This window comes from Taurulus bubalis (genome assembly GCF_910589615.1).
Source record: "Taurulus bubalis genome assembly, chromosome: 7".
Lineage (NCBI taxonomy): Eukaryota > Metazoa > Chordata > Actinopteri > Perciformes > Cottidae > Taurulus > Taurulus bubalis.
This window is the reverse complement of record NC_136595.1, coordinates 22430041-22444517: the sequence shown is the minus strand read 5'-3', so window position 1 is coordinate 22444517 and position 14477 is coordinate 22430041. Positions and strand designations below refer to the sequence as shown.

Genomic DNA, 14477 nt, shown 5'->3' with positions numbered 1-14477 from the left:
TCTTATTTATCCATCATTTAAAATGTTGCATAGTTTCTTTTCTACGGAGAAGAATTGTCTACCAGGAAATTAAAACTGTACGCTTGTTATTACACAGTTCCCACGCTGGTCTGAAAGTGACACACTGCCACACTTTCCCACGCACGCGAGAACTTCCTTGAAGCGCGCGGAGGGGGCGGCGCGCGCGTCAGATCACGGGGCACGAGGCGGGCGGGCCGCGGGGTGAGGATCATGTGTAGTCCACGCGCCGAGAGCAGGTTACACGCAGAGAGTCGCAGAGCAGGACAGAGCAGCGAGGAGACGAAGAAGAGCTGCTGGACTCATCACAACACAACCTCCGAGACCGCGCGGACTGACCCAAAGTATCCAACTGCAACACACCGTCGCTTTCATTTATTTTAAGCTCGGGCGCGTGCAAAAAAAAAAAAAAGAAGGCAGAAAATCCATGAGGATTTGCTGTTGTGACAGTTTTCAGCTGCTCCGGTTTGAAGCAAATAAGTGCGCGACGCTCTCCGTCGTTTCCACCTGGAGTTGCATGACTTGAAGAGTTGTCCAGACTTCACCGCAAACATGAGAGGTGAGTTTGTGGAAATGTTAACATTACTTTGAATGTATGTTCTTCTTTTCAGCGCCGCGGACACGTCCCGTGTTTTGTAAATAACTTTTGAGTTGCATTTAGCGTGTTGAAGGCACTGCTGGCTGTGAGGCGGTCCGAAGTGCGTAGGCTGATGGCTCGCGCTGGCCGACAACACCGACCACATCAAAGAGGCGCAAATACAAAGAAAGCCGCTTCTAGGTTGTGCGTCAAACTGTCACCTATAGGACCTTTTGGAATTGTAATCCAAATTGTATAAGCACGTTTTAGGGGATGTCAAGATGTGTTTATTTTTATATACGCAAAGTGTGTTAAGTGCATTTGTATCAACTGTACCGATTTAGTGCATTTATTCAGTGTTGCCTTTGATGAGAGGAATGCGTTGTAGCTTTGAATTACTTAATTTCACCGGTGACTCCAGTTATGTAAGAGAGAGGATAAGGGAGGGAGCGGAGTGATTCAGAGGCTGTCAAACCGAGCGAAAAGCTGCTGGCAGGGTTCGTTTACGGTGAATAAAATAGTCCCCCTTTTCTTAGATTTCCTTCCTTTTTGTACGTGCTGTGTTTTATTACACTTTAGTTTTACTTTTTTATGATCCAACCATTAGTTTGACAAATTTCTACCGTCGACCTTTTTTCTTTTCATCTTTATTGCGTTTGATGTTTTATTAATGTGTATCTAAGCACTGATAGTGTGTTGAACTGTGCTTTAAAGCAATAGTTATAATTCATAAGCCAGCGTGTTTTTGTTTTCAGCGTCAGCAGTATGGCGACGAGAGAGAGAGAGAGAGAGAGAGAGAGAGAGAGAGGGAGAGGGAGATGCTCCATTGACCTAGTTCTGTCATTGAGGATTACAGCAAATGTTTGTGTGTGCGTACGTGCGTGCATGCGCGTGCCTGGGGGTGGAGGGCCGGTCTGTCGTCATTACTAATGACACAATGATAATTGAAATCAGGTATCGGACAGAATGCTCCTCTTCAGACTATTGTAGACATAAGCTGCACAGGAGAAGCCTGCTTTTAATGCATCTATGCCTGCTGCCTTTTATTAGTTTTTCTTACCAAAAAAACTATTTTTTATATGTGATGTTCTTTGATAAATATGTTATACATGAAATTAGAAAAACAATCTGTTGTTATGTTGTTGTTTTTTTACTTCAACTGAGATTGAACAGGTTACAGCAGCTTTGTTGAGTTGTGATGGCAAAGTCATGCACCGCTGCGACAAGCAGGATATGAGCACAGCAAGTCCACATGTAACCATGAAGCACAGCAGGATTCAGTTAAGCTCTGTTTCCTCTGCCAGCTAATGTTACTTACATCGACTAGAGTACGTGTCACTCCAGCCAAGCGCCGCCAGCTTTTCAATCTGACTATGTAAAATCACCACTACATCCACAATGTCATCTCCAGTCTTCAATTTAATTTAATTTACACGGAAAAGCAGTGTATCGAAGCCATTTACTTGATTTCCCTGATAGATTCCAAACAAGGCTGTTCCACTTGTTTATCTCATAGTTGTTGTTGTAAACTGCTGCACAAACACATTCGGTTAGGTTGGTGTGGTGCATCAAGATCAAACAGATAGACTTAAAATAGTTTAGGCCCCAGTGGACGAATGTTGTGCAGAGCTTTGCAAGCCTTATGAGACTGATGGAGGCCATGTAGCCCGGGATCAATGGGTGGCAGTAAAGAGGAAGGCGCGCTCTTGGCTCTCCAAGTCCGCTGCTTTGCTGATCCCAGACTTAAAGCCACGATCTGTTGCCTCATTCACAGCGAGCTCCAGTATGTGTCAAGGTGCCCTTTCTCTATGACAACGTTACGCTGAGATTCCTTTCCCCTTATCGAAGCGCTTTAACTCTCAACCCAGCCTGCATGTAAGTATTCAGGCAAAATGTCATTGCAATTTATTTTGCAGCCCAGCAATGTATACTGATTACACACAAATAATATTTTTCGATTCAGTATCTTAGGCCGTTTTCATATACATATGTCCGATCTATGTTCCAAGTATGCATAAGGATAAGCGACATTTAAAGAGATTTCAGAGATTGCTGCAGCATCGTCTTAAATTTGTTCCTGCGGTTTGGAGCTGCATGCAAAATGACACGCTGAGAACTGAATTCCTCAGTCTGGTTTTGCTTGTGTTGCGGAGGCCCACTTGGGTTTGGGTTTGGGCTCGGAGCTGCATAAACAGCACCATCCAGTGAATGGACTTTATCTTCTCTGACCAATGGTGAGGGCACAGTGTGTGATGACTGGTTTCTTAACTGGTTTCTTAGCATTGTTGTTCAGCATGGGAGTGTCATCAATTGACCTGTTTTTTATTGTTTATAGTGGGGAAATTCATGACATCAACCATAAAGCATCCAGCAAAAAATGTATCCTCACCTGGCTGACCTAATTTTTAGGTTGTGGGCGGATGGCAATACCTTTAACATTCTCTTCCTGGAGACGGTCAGGAAATACATTCTGAATGAAAAGGAAATGATTGCCGCCACTTATAATACATAGTTTCAGCGATACTCTATAACAATACAAACAACATCAGCAAGGGCTCCACTTAAGAGCGATGCACGATGCAGAGACCTGTGCAGTGGACTCGTGAACACTAATACCTCTCGCCCCACTACTATGGTATCTGCTGAGTAAATACCTAAAACTCGCAGTGCATTTTTACAGTTTTGGGTTAGTGTCAGGTTATATAAAACTATCTGCATTCTTTAGATGAGAGAATGTCAAACATTACTGGATATTTATTAAAATAATGGCCAACTTTGAGTGTGCAAACCCTCTCTGGTTGGTAACTTAACTTTGCAATATGTTGCACAATACACTATATATGCTGTTCTTCCCATGGAGGCCCCAGGAGCCCCTCAGAATGTAGGTCAAGTATACAGCATGTCATGTACATGTTAAGTGCAAGGTAAATAGGACCTTGGACCCTGTTTGATTAGCTGGGATGAGCGAGCAAAGTCTCCCTATAGCAGAGGTTTTACAGAAGTGATGAAGAAAAGCACTGACCGGCAAACACAGAAAATAACTTTTAAACATAGAGATTAAGTTTAAAGGCTCTACGAGTTACCGGCCATGTTAAGACATGCTTTTCTGCAATGAGTTTCTCGGAAATAATATGCAAATTATGATGGGAGGGATTTTCCAACCTGGCATAGCAGGAACTGCATATCAAAGCTCCTATGAGGCGTATTAAATTACTGTCTTGTCATTTACATACTGCATATTGTTCAAGATTTAAACTTCAAAGCTATTCAATTAAATAATAAAATTCAAAAAGTTCAGCTATGATTACAATCTTCCTCAAATATAGACATTATTGTGTTTAAACCTGTAGTTTATAATACATGTTAATAGCATTTAAACACACAGAATAGTTTCTTTTCTTGTTTGTGTAAGCACTTGCTGTCTAAGAATCAAGGAAACAAACAGTCGTTTGACATAACAAATAATGTATGGTGGCAGCAGAATGCACTGTTTTAGTTGTCAGAGACTCCTCTACTAATCGACACACTGTTATTTACTATAAACACTGTACACTTCTGCGCTCAGCTGTGATTTGTGCAATGTTTATTTGCCAATAGACCAGAGCGACAGAAGGAATCTCCGGGCAGCTAACTGCACCAGAGTAAAAATAGATTTGTGGTCAAGCTCAAACACAGCTGAAATTTCACTCAAATACTTGACATGCTGTAACAAGTCAAGAGCTGCTCTTAAGCCATGTGAGTTTCCCCTGCTGCAGCTTTCTGTACTAGATGTTTCAGGAAATATTTCCAGATGTTGCTCAAATTGTAAAAGGGGGCAGTTTGGCCCAGCCGGGTTCAACTGATCGTCCGTATTTCAACCTTACATTGTTTTCAGTCCAAACCAAAAGGAGGACTCCACCCTCCCTTGACTTAAAACCTGCAAGAAACCCAATTGTGTTCCTTGTGGGGCTGCCAGCACAAGCCCCGCCCCCTTTTGCTGAATGAGAAACTGTGTCAGTGGAGCAGCTCTTGCTCACTGGGCGTGACGGCGATGGTCAGCTGACTGGCAGGTGAGACCGCAAGTCTCAGACGAAGCCGCTGACTCGACAGCCAATAGTGTCGCGGGAGAGGGGGGGGAGGATCGCCACCCTGTTGCCATGGCAACCACCTTTGAATGAGTGTGTTCGTGGAATGCAGCCAGACGGTTATATAACAGGCCGAAGGGCGGGGGCGAGGCTCTGGAGAGGGAGCGATTAAGGGAGCAATAGAAAGGGATTTTTTTTCCATGGCTTTTTATTTATATATATCCGTTGTGTTGACCAGAAGGAAACACTCAAATATGTCTCCTGCGCTGCTAAGAAAGTCTTTGTGGAGGGAAAATGTTGAAAGATTTTCTTTCCCGAGTTATGATTTGCATGGTAATGTCCCACACAGAGTGACTCATGTGATTGGTTGTTCGCGAGTGGTTTATCAAAGAGCCTTTAGAAAAACAGCAATTTTCTGGAGAGCTGTGATGGCCGGTTAAAGCCTTCGCTGCAATTTACAGGTTAGCTAATACCCCTTGTGACCCAACAAAAGTGGTTTATGGATTGTTTGGCACACCCTGCTGCCCGGTGCCGAATCACATTTTCCACACAGTAACAGTCAGTTGCAGTTGTTTTGTGGGTTACAATCTTCGGCCATGGAGGGTTCAGCACAGCATACCTGCTCACATTTTGCCATCCTGAAAGAGGAGCGACACAGAGAGAAAGCCGTGAAACTTTATAACCCTGGGCCTCAGCTAATGCAATTGACCTGCTATTCTGGGCTTGAGGAGGCCCGGCTACTTAGATAAACAACATAATGAAAAGAACAGGCTGTTCCTGAGTAAGAAGGCTCAGGCCCCCACAATGAACCCAAGGTGTACAATGTAAACTCACGTCCACTGCTTTCTTGTCACTTCTCGTTGCTTCACAATCCTGTGCAATGAATGGCGTTGTTATTTGCTACATTGTAATGCACAGACGACACTTGACTGTCAAGAAATATCCTGGATTTCCCGTGAGAAAATTCAAGTGTCACATGTCACAAGGTGGTGCTCGTCTTTTATGAGTTTAAATTGTGTAGAGTAAATGTTTATTTATTCGATATGACTGAGGTGTTGTATTGACAATAACTTCAGCCAACATGATACGCTTAAAAAGAAAATGTTGAATGTTCCAGTTACTTCTCTATATCGCGACGGTGATCAAAAGATGTTTAATTGTTATTTGTGGTTAACCTGCCTGTGGTTTTCTATTTGTGTTTTATGTAGATGCAAATTGAACCAAGTAACCTAAGTAACTTCTACCAAATCTGTTCAATGTTTTTTACTATTTCACCGATAAATTTTTTGTTCCCTCTCATTCTTCTCTCTCCAGCTCAAATAGAGGTGATTCCGTGTAAAATCTGCGGAGACAAATCATCAGGGATTCACTATGGTGTCATCACCTGTGAAGGCTGCAAGGTGAGCAATCATCCACGTCCCTCATCAGTTGTAAAAGTAGCTATAAAGCTGTTGTTATCACCATTCTACTCAGTCTAATCAGAGCATTTTGTTTATGATCTAGCCAACCAACATAAACATGCTCACTTTTTGTGTGTGTTTTTTTTGTCTGAAGGGTTTCTTCCGACGCAGCCAGCAGAACAATGCTATGTATTCCTGCTCCCGACAGAGGAACTGTTTAATTGACCGAACCAACCGCAACCGTTGTCAGCACTGCAGGCTGCAGAAGTGTCTCGCTCTGGGCATGAGCCGCGATGGTGAGTTCAGCCACTAGATCTATAATTAATTAACTCCCAGTTTCCACCTCCCACTTTCTGCTTATCACTATGAGCGAGTCATGTAGTCTGTGTCTGACATAGATCACCCCTTCCTGAATGTTAACCTTTTGGTCCTTCCGTTCTCCGGTTGCAGCCGTCAAGTTTGGCCGGATGTCCAAAAAGCAGCGCGACAGCCTGTACGCAGAGGTCCAGAAGCACCAGCAGGCCCAGGAGTGCACGGGACTCGTTGCCCGCGAGCGAGAGGACGCCGTCATGGCCGACCGCACCTACAGAAGAAGCTCCACTGTCGCGTTCAGCGACCTTGACGACATTAGCATGCTGCCGGAAGGCCTGCTTTTCGACCTGCCGCTCACCCCCGAGGACGTAGGTGGAGACTACTGTAACCTGGACATGCTGGGCGGCAGTGCAGGCAGCACCTCCTCCTCTCAGAGTTCACCAGAACAGACCAACTTGGACTTTCTAGACAGCAACCACAGCATCAAGCACGAGTACCAGCTGTTGCACGACTCTGGACTCTTCTCACACGCTATCTTCAACCCGCTGCCCGAGGGCTGCACCCTGCTTGAGATAGGTCAGTATGAATGCCAAGCTGCTATGTAAAAGATACTGCAGCCGTGTGTCTGAAATTTAAATCTATCTTTCAAACAACATGAATCTCATTGAGAAAAACTTTCCTTCTCTTCAGAGCGTATAACTCAGACTGTGCTGAAGTCCCATATTGAGACGAGCCAGTACAGCACAGAGGAGCTGACGAGAATGGCGTGGACCTTGTATAGCCCAGAAGAGACACGCTCATACCAGACCAAGGTATATATGAAGCATTATTGTATGCCAAGCATATTGTATTTATCCACACTACACGAATGGGGTTTATTGCAAATCTCCACCATCTGCCTAGATGATTAATTGGTCATATGATTTGTATTGTGAAAGGTTCTGTACAGTCTAAATAAAATGTTACACATAAAACATTATTTCATAGCTTATCATGCTCAAAAATCAACTAGAGGTTTACTAAAACAAATAGAAGTGTTCCCTTCTTATCACCACAGATCTCCTTAGTTGCTTTTTGTCTCTCTAGTCAAGGTTGTAGGACATGGCAAAAAGAAAGATGGAGCAAATGTTATCAAACGTACAGCAGGTCGGGACGTCTTTAGAGGGAAATCACTCAACCAGAGTCTAGATAAGCGCAACAGAAAACAATGGAATACAACTTGTATTGCAATTCTAATAAAAGCCTCCTTGTCTCTTGTTTTCTCTCTTCAGTCAGCTGAGGCGATGTGGCAACAATGTTCCATTCAAATCACCAATGCAATCCAGTACGTGGTAGAGTTTGCCAAGCGCATCTCTGGCTTCATGGACCTCTGTCAGAACGATCAGATCATCCTCCTCAAAGCAGGTCAGTGCATGACGCCAGCATACGCTCAGCTTGGAGGTTAAAGCCCGTCCCATACTCTGTGTTTAGCCAGGCAACAGTTGAGAGCTGTTTTTACAAAGCATGTGCCACCAGCCAGACAGCTGTTTGTGTATTACTTTGCAAACTTTTAGCTGCGAAAAAGGCAGATGTTGTCATCGTGACTTGAAAAGGTGCTTCTGAAGGCTTGTTGTAATCACGCCATGAAGGTGCCTCAACTAGTAATTCGTGGAGGCCATCGCGTTATTCTTTAGATGTTGGAGATTTTAAATGGGGTTTTGTTTTTCGGTGACAGCCCAAACAACAAATCATTCCTATAATTAGACACAAAGGTTTTCTCACCAGCCGTTTAATTAGACCAGTTAGATGGGTAGGTCAGAAATGTTGACAATGTTTAAAAGACGCGAGAGGTGTCCACGCCCACGTATGAGCCGCCAAACGCGAGTTACACCTGAAAGGTGGGAAGGGCAGCATGATTGACGTGAATGTAGGTCAGTGACAAATTATGATTGGCCTGAAGTCAAACAGTCACTTTAAATGTGTCAAATCCACTGCACCATATAATCATAGGTTGCTTGATCAAAGATTTCATGAGTCAAGCATGACAAGTGACTGAAAGGCATTGTGCATTGTTTTACTTTTTATGATGTTTATCCTTGACAATTACCCTGTCATTTATAGCTCTCACAATACATTGAATTAATTGACCCTGTCAGTGAAGAATGTTTAACTTAATGTCATCATGACAGGGAAGATTAAACACAATCTGTTTACGGTAAATAAGAAGCCTTCTTCTTGCAACATTTCTTTTTTACAAGTGCTGATAATTGAAAGAAACACTCACTGTTATTGTCAGAAAAGTTTCCTTTTCGTTTAAGTTATTCTTCTTGATTGAAATTGTCTTTTTTAAATTTTTATGTAGATTACTGCATTATTCAGGACATCAAAAAAAAAAATCATCAAAATAATGTTTTTATTATGCTTCTCCTTTCAATTTAATCATAGGAAAAATGAGATTTTACAATCACTTAATTCTTTTCAACATAACTACTGAACATGGTTTAAGTAGATCATTTACATGGATTTTTAAGGCTCTGTTTCAACTACTTAAATACGTACATGACACTAATCTTTTTGTTTTCTTCTGTGTGTGTCCACAGGCTGCATGGATGTTCTTCTGATCCGTATGTGTCGGGCCTATAACCCCATCAACAATACCATACTCTTCGACGGAAAGTTTACAGCTGCTCATCTTTTCAAAGCACTTGGTGAGTGCACTCTCTCTCTCTCTCTCTCTCTCTCTCTCTCTCTCTCTCTCTCTCTCTCTCTCTCTCTCTCTCTCACATACACTTGATGAAAGGAGAAGCAGTAGATTTGTGTCATCTTGATCGACATTATCAGAGCCGGTAGTTCCTGTTTTAATGATGAATTTATCCTTCTCCTTCCGTCTAGGCTGTGACGACCTGGTGGATTCAGTGTTCGACTTGGCTAAAAGCTTGAGCCGTGTACAAATGTCCGAGGAAGAGATGGCTCTCTTCACTGCTGCTGTGCTTCTCTCACCAGGTGAGATCCTATTTCCTGAACATACATACATATATGTATGCTCATTGTAGTGTTTACCTCTATCTAAATAGGTGAAATCCACCTGTGGAGTCCACTTTTCATTAAGTCTTACATTTGGCCCATTAAAAGCTCTTGGCCTGTGACTGCACTGCTTAAAGTTGACTCAGTAAATTGGACGACATCAATGCATTACAAAAATAGAGCTAATTATAAGTAATTAGATGTTAATCCGCTACCGGCTATTATGACATTTCAAACCTTTCTCACAGGTAAAAACAATAATAATCTTTAAAACTGACTCTCTTCAAATCTTATTATTTCCTCGCGTTTAAGAAATTACAGGATAATGCTATGTGTAATTAATTGTAAATTAAAGACCTTTGTGACAAAAAAAAATTATAAAATATAAAATTATAGTCCAATTCAAACCAATCTTGACGATTGGCTTCTTTAGACTACTGTATAAAAAGACAATGAAGTTTACATTCGTTTATTATTTTTCACCTATTTTTGTAGTAGCCTACACTCTTATTCTGCTGTCATAGATTTAAAAGCATTTGAAATTTTATAATTCACTACACACCCTACATCAGCAATGTTGCACCCAGGCAGAAACTTTAGTGCTGTCGCCAACAGGATATTAACTTAGTGCCAGCGTGAAAGTCCCTATTTGATCACACCCATGTTTTTGCACGCACAGGCTGCAAAGTTTGTGTGATTTACTTCACTGATTAATTTTTATCTCAGACAAGTTTCATGTATCTGCAAACTAAAATTCAATATGTTTGTGAAGCTGTAAAATACAAGCAGTTAAAAAAGATCATCTGCACAGCACAATCGCAGTTAGTGCTCAGTGCATTTTGTATTCTTCTCCTAGATGTTTGTACATTGTAAACCTCATGAGAGTTCAAATTGCCAACACTAACGAAAGCATCTTGTCACTCTGATTTCCCTCAGACCGACCCTGGCTGACAGATGTTCATAAGATACAGAAGTTGCAGGAGAAGGTCTATGTGGCTCTGCAGCGCTGCCTACAAAAAGGGGGAGCATCAGAAGAGAAACTAGCTAAGGTACACACCTTGCTGCATTGCTGTGCCAGTTTGTTGACAATGCGTTTGTGCATCTATTGTGTTGGTATTTATTTCTTCTTTTAACTTATTCTACTCTTCTGTATTTCCTTTCTAGATGGTGTCTAAACTCCCCATCATGAAGTCCATTTGCAACCTTCACATCGACAAGCTGGAGTTTTTCCGCCTGATCCACCCTGAGACCGCGTACACCTTCCCGCCTCTGTATCGGGAGGTTTTTGGCAGTGAAATCACCTTCCCCGACTCCACAGAAGGCTTGAACTGCTGAGCTCAATGGAGCCATTTAAATGGAGACATTGAAGTGGAGGGAAGGGGAGACACAAATGTGGCAACCAGCTGAGGCAAAACCAACCAGCAGCTCAAAGACAATCCTGCACGCTACACTTTAGGACACACTCCTCTCACCTATGAGCTCCCAGCCCTGTGGAGGAGCTCCCGCTGCCCTGCAAGCCAGTCCAACCAGCTTCAATCTAACACGACAGGAACGGCTGCTGGCTGCTCAGTACATGTTACCTCTTTTTTTTGGGGGGGGGGGGGACTTAGTGAAGAGTAGCCTACATCATTTGTATTGTCAAAACAAATATTCTTCTATGAGATGACCTTAAACTCGTCTCATAAAGCTGAATTTGACTTTCGCCATTCTCAAAGTTCCTGCAAGCTATTGTTGAATGTATCCCCTTTCTCCCTTTACCATTTCAGCACAGCTCTAGGCTCGAAATAGAATGTGCATACTTAAAATCCTCACCGACTCTGCGGAGGTGTGCCGTAATGATGCCTGTTTCAGTTATCTTGTCTCGTAACAGCTTATTATTTCATTCGATATTTTTGGTAGCGCCCATATTTTGCAGTTTTGTAATGTATGAACAAACTGTTTAAAGGGACCATGATCAAACTCACCAAGACACAGGGTTTTTTAAACTGTGGCAATGGAGGGCAAACACTCCAAGAGTCTGCCACCGTGCACCCACAAACTCTTGCACACAGAGCACAAAACAGCACTTAAACTGATCTTTGTTGGTATTTTTACTAGCACAGACACTGATGTAAGTTAGCTTTTTTTTTTTATGCAATCAGTGACCTCAGCCCTAATACCATTTCCCTTTGAAATTGCCACCTGGAGAGTGAGAGAATCACAGAGGTATTTTGAAAGTATTTTCAGATGCTCCTTTTATATTTAATATAAATAATAACTATCTAATCATGTACGATAAGAGCGGTACTGATTTCATCCCGAGTGAGGTGTAGGGTGACATGCTTGTGCTCAGGTCTCTCATACAGATACTGCCTGCCCGAACTTTGGGGATCAGGGGTGGATAGATTGGTGTCGCTGAAAAGAAAATCGAATGGATAATTATGGCACTCCTTGATAGATTCCAAAATGAACTCTTGGCACGAGGTTTTTACGAGTTCGCACTCTGACTGCCATCTATGAAGCTCATGTTGAACCAGTCAGACGTGCTAGAGACACCCATCCGCTGTAGATAAGCTGTATGAACAAGGTGCTGGGCAGCCGACCACTGTGGTGTTATGTTTCTCATGGAGGAGCGTCTGGAACTGCCTCAGCCCCTTCCCCTCCGCAGAGGACCGCCATCGCCCAAAAACCTCCAGCACCGTCTCAACCGGCAGTTTCAAAAGACTTTCCGAGTAAAGGAAGACAATGAACTGAGAGTTTGGTGTGGAAATGTGACAGTTAATCACATTGCCACCTACATGGTTGGACAAGGGGCAAAGAATGGAGAGTGGACTTGTGGGTGATGGTGTTCTTTAAGCCCCACAGACATCAGTCAGAGGGGATACTGTCTGCAGGTCGAAGGCAACTGTGCTGTCGCAGGAAGCCACGGTGTTCTGATTGGAGAATTAGGTCCCCCCCCCACTCCCTTACTACCTCACCCTCTTCAAACACTTCATGACGCAGCAAAGGGTTGACAGAGCCATCAGCTACCCCCCTGAGATAGTATTCCTGCATAGATTCTCAAGACTTTCCTCCTAAAATATAATAATTAGTTGTGTTAATTTGAAGGTCAGACTAAATTATTAAAAAAAAATAAAGTCTCTGCAGACATTAGGGTGTGTCCAGATGAAACGTGTCTTCTCCAAAGTAGGAGGACATATTGGATTTCTGTCTTAGAAAAGCTACTCGAAAAGAATAGTTGTAATTTATGCTGTTTTTATCTTTTGAATTCTGCGACAATCACGCGACAGAAGTTGGATGTCTAGCTCTATTTAATATGTCAGCCCCGCTTGCTTTGCACTGCAGGGACAGTGTTCTTTGCCATCCATTATCTCACATAGTATGAAGGGGTGTGACCCTTATCTGGGTACGTAAAACAGTGGCATGGTGGGATTGTGCAATCATGTCTTTCCCATTGTAATAGCACTCCAGCATTGTTAACCTCGCAGCACGACAAATACTCTTATTTAGAATATAATGTACCGAATGCTCAGCCTAACACTACACAGGTCAGATGACACTTACAGATTGTACAAAGTGCAATACTTTGTGTGTGGAGAATGTGAGACTTGCTGCTTTGAAAGGATTCAGTGTAGTTTGTGCAGGCCTACAAGCTGTCCAGGGGGGCAGCACTTTTCCTGAGTTACTCAGGGAGATAGCTGGGCTCTCTGTCCTACAGGGTCTGCAGTTAGACTAGCAAGCAAGACACCTTGCACCAACATAGAAGACCTTAAAACCTTGATCACTGTGTACAGTACATGTTCTTGTGAATGTTTTATTTCAAAGTATCAAAGATTTTACCCCTGTCTAATATCATTATTGCAAGACTTCTTTTTGAGTTTGAGACATAGATGAAATAGGATATTATAAAATAGCAAAATAAATATAAAAGGTTGATTATAATCTCTGATCCTTGTGTTGGTTTTGTTGTGATCTTTTGTTTCTTAAATTTGTATCCCTATGCGTACTGTTTTTTTTTCTCATCAGTTTAGTGTCCTTTTTGTCTTGCAGAGATGTAATTCTATTTTTTTAAAGAGCGTTTTTAAAGATGTCTCCCTCAAAGTTTGTCTTTTATCATGATCCTTCTGTTTATATGTTCACGGTATTTTAAGAATATTATTATTAAATCAATATAGATTTTAATAAAAAATAATTTATGATATGTTATGGATATGAAGCCTAAGAGGTTTTAACACAGTAAAGTGTTGCTGCACAACGGTGATACAATATGTTTAAGAATGTAATAAAAGTCTTTTTACAATTTAAAAGGAAAACTTGTTGCTTCACTTTGTTTCATGAAACTGATTGCACCCAAAAGGATCTGCACAGATGAACCAATTTATTTTCCATAACCACATAAAATAATACATTTATAACAGTTGTATTAGACACAGATTCCTTTTCTTTGGGTCAGGTGATACATACAGATGATATATTTGGAATAAAACATGACTTAATTTGCCATTTAAGGAACATTTTTACACCCAAGGAAAATAAATTAGAATTTGGATGGCTACATTATTTGTCATTCCAGTCCAAATACATAAAAGCAGAGTGAAGAATATCCTGTATTGTGAACATTTAGTGCATTATTACCACCATGTGGTTTAACAGCTGTTCAGAGACACAACCACATGCTTCAGTAAGTTTGTATTCCCTGTAACATAATCAATTGTATTCGCAACCAAGTGCTTGTGCATTATTTTAAGTTTGTTCTCATGAGTTACATGAGTATCTGAAATACCGATACATGACATTAACCAAACAGCTACACAGCAAATCTTGCCATGGTAGTTTTCCAGTGGAGGAAAACTCTACACACTCTACACTGCAACTTTCATTCAATTTTTATTTTTTATTTAGCTTTTTGACTGTTTTAATGTTTTCTTAACTGTTTTAAATCTTGTTTTCTCTGCATAATGTTTTGATGCTTTTAATGGTTTTATGTGAAGCACTTTGAATCGCTTTGTTGTTGAAATGTGCTATACAAATAAACTTGCCTTGCCTTACACCCTGCTCAGTGAGTGGGAAGAAGTGGGTTAACATAGGAACCCTTTTGCTTATTTTTGCCCTGGGGCACCCCGA

At 41.8% G+C, this 14477-nt stretch overlaps 1 protein-coding gene across 1 annotated transcript; it reads left to right on the top strand.

Moving 5' to 3' along the window:
- Positions 1-570: 570 nt before the first annotated feature.
- On the top strand, positions 571-10709 carry rorca (RAR-related orphan receptor C a; the record flags this gene model as incomplete). Its single annotated transcript, XM_079220814.1, has 10 exons — positions 571-577; positions 5974-6059; positions 6214-6355; positions 6510-6947; positions 7062-7183; positions 7643-7775; positions 8951-9058; positions 9243-9353; positions 10311-10423; positions 10539-10709. The coding sequence occupies 10 exons, from the start codon at positions 571-573 to the stop codon at positions 10707-10709; spliced, it is 1431 nt and encodes a 476-aa protein (XP_079076940.1).
- Between the last annotated feature and the right edge of the window lie 3768 nt (positions 10710-14477).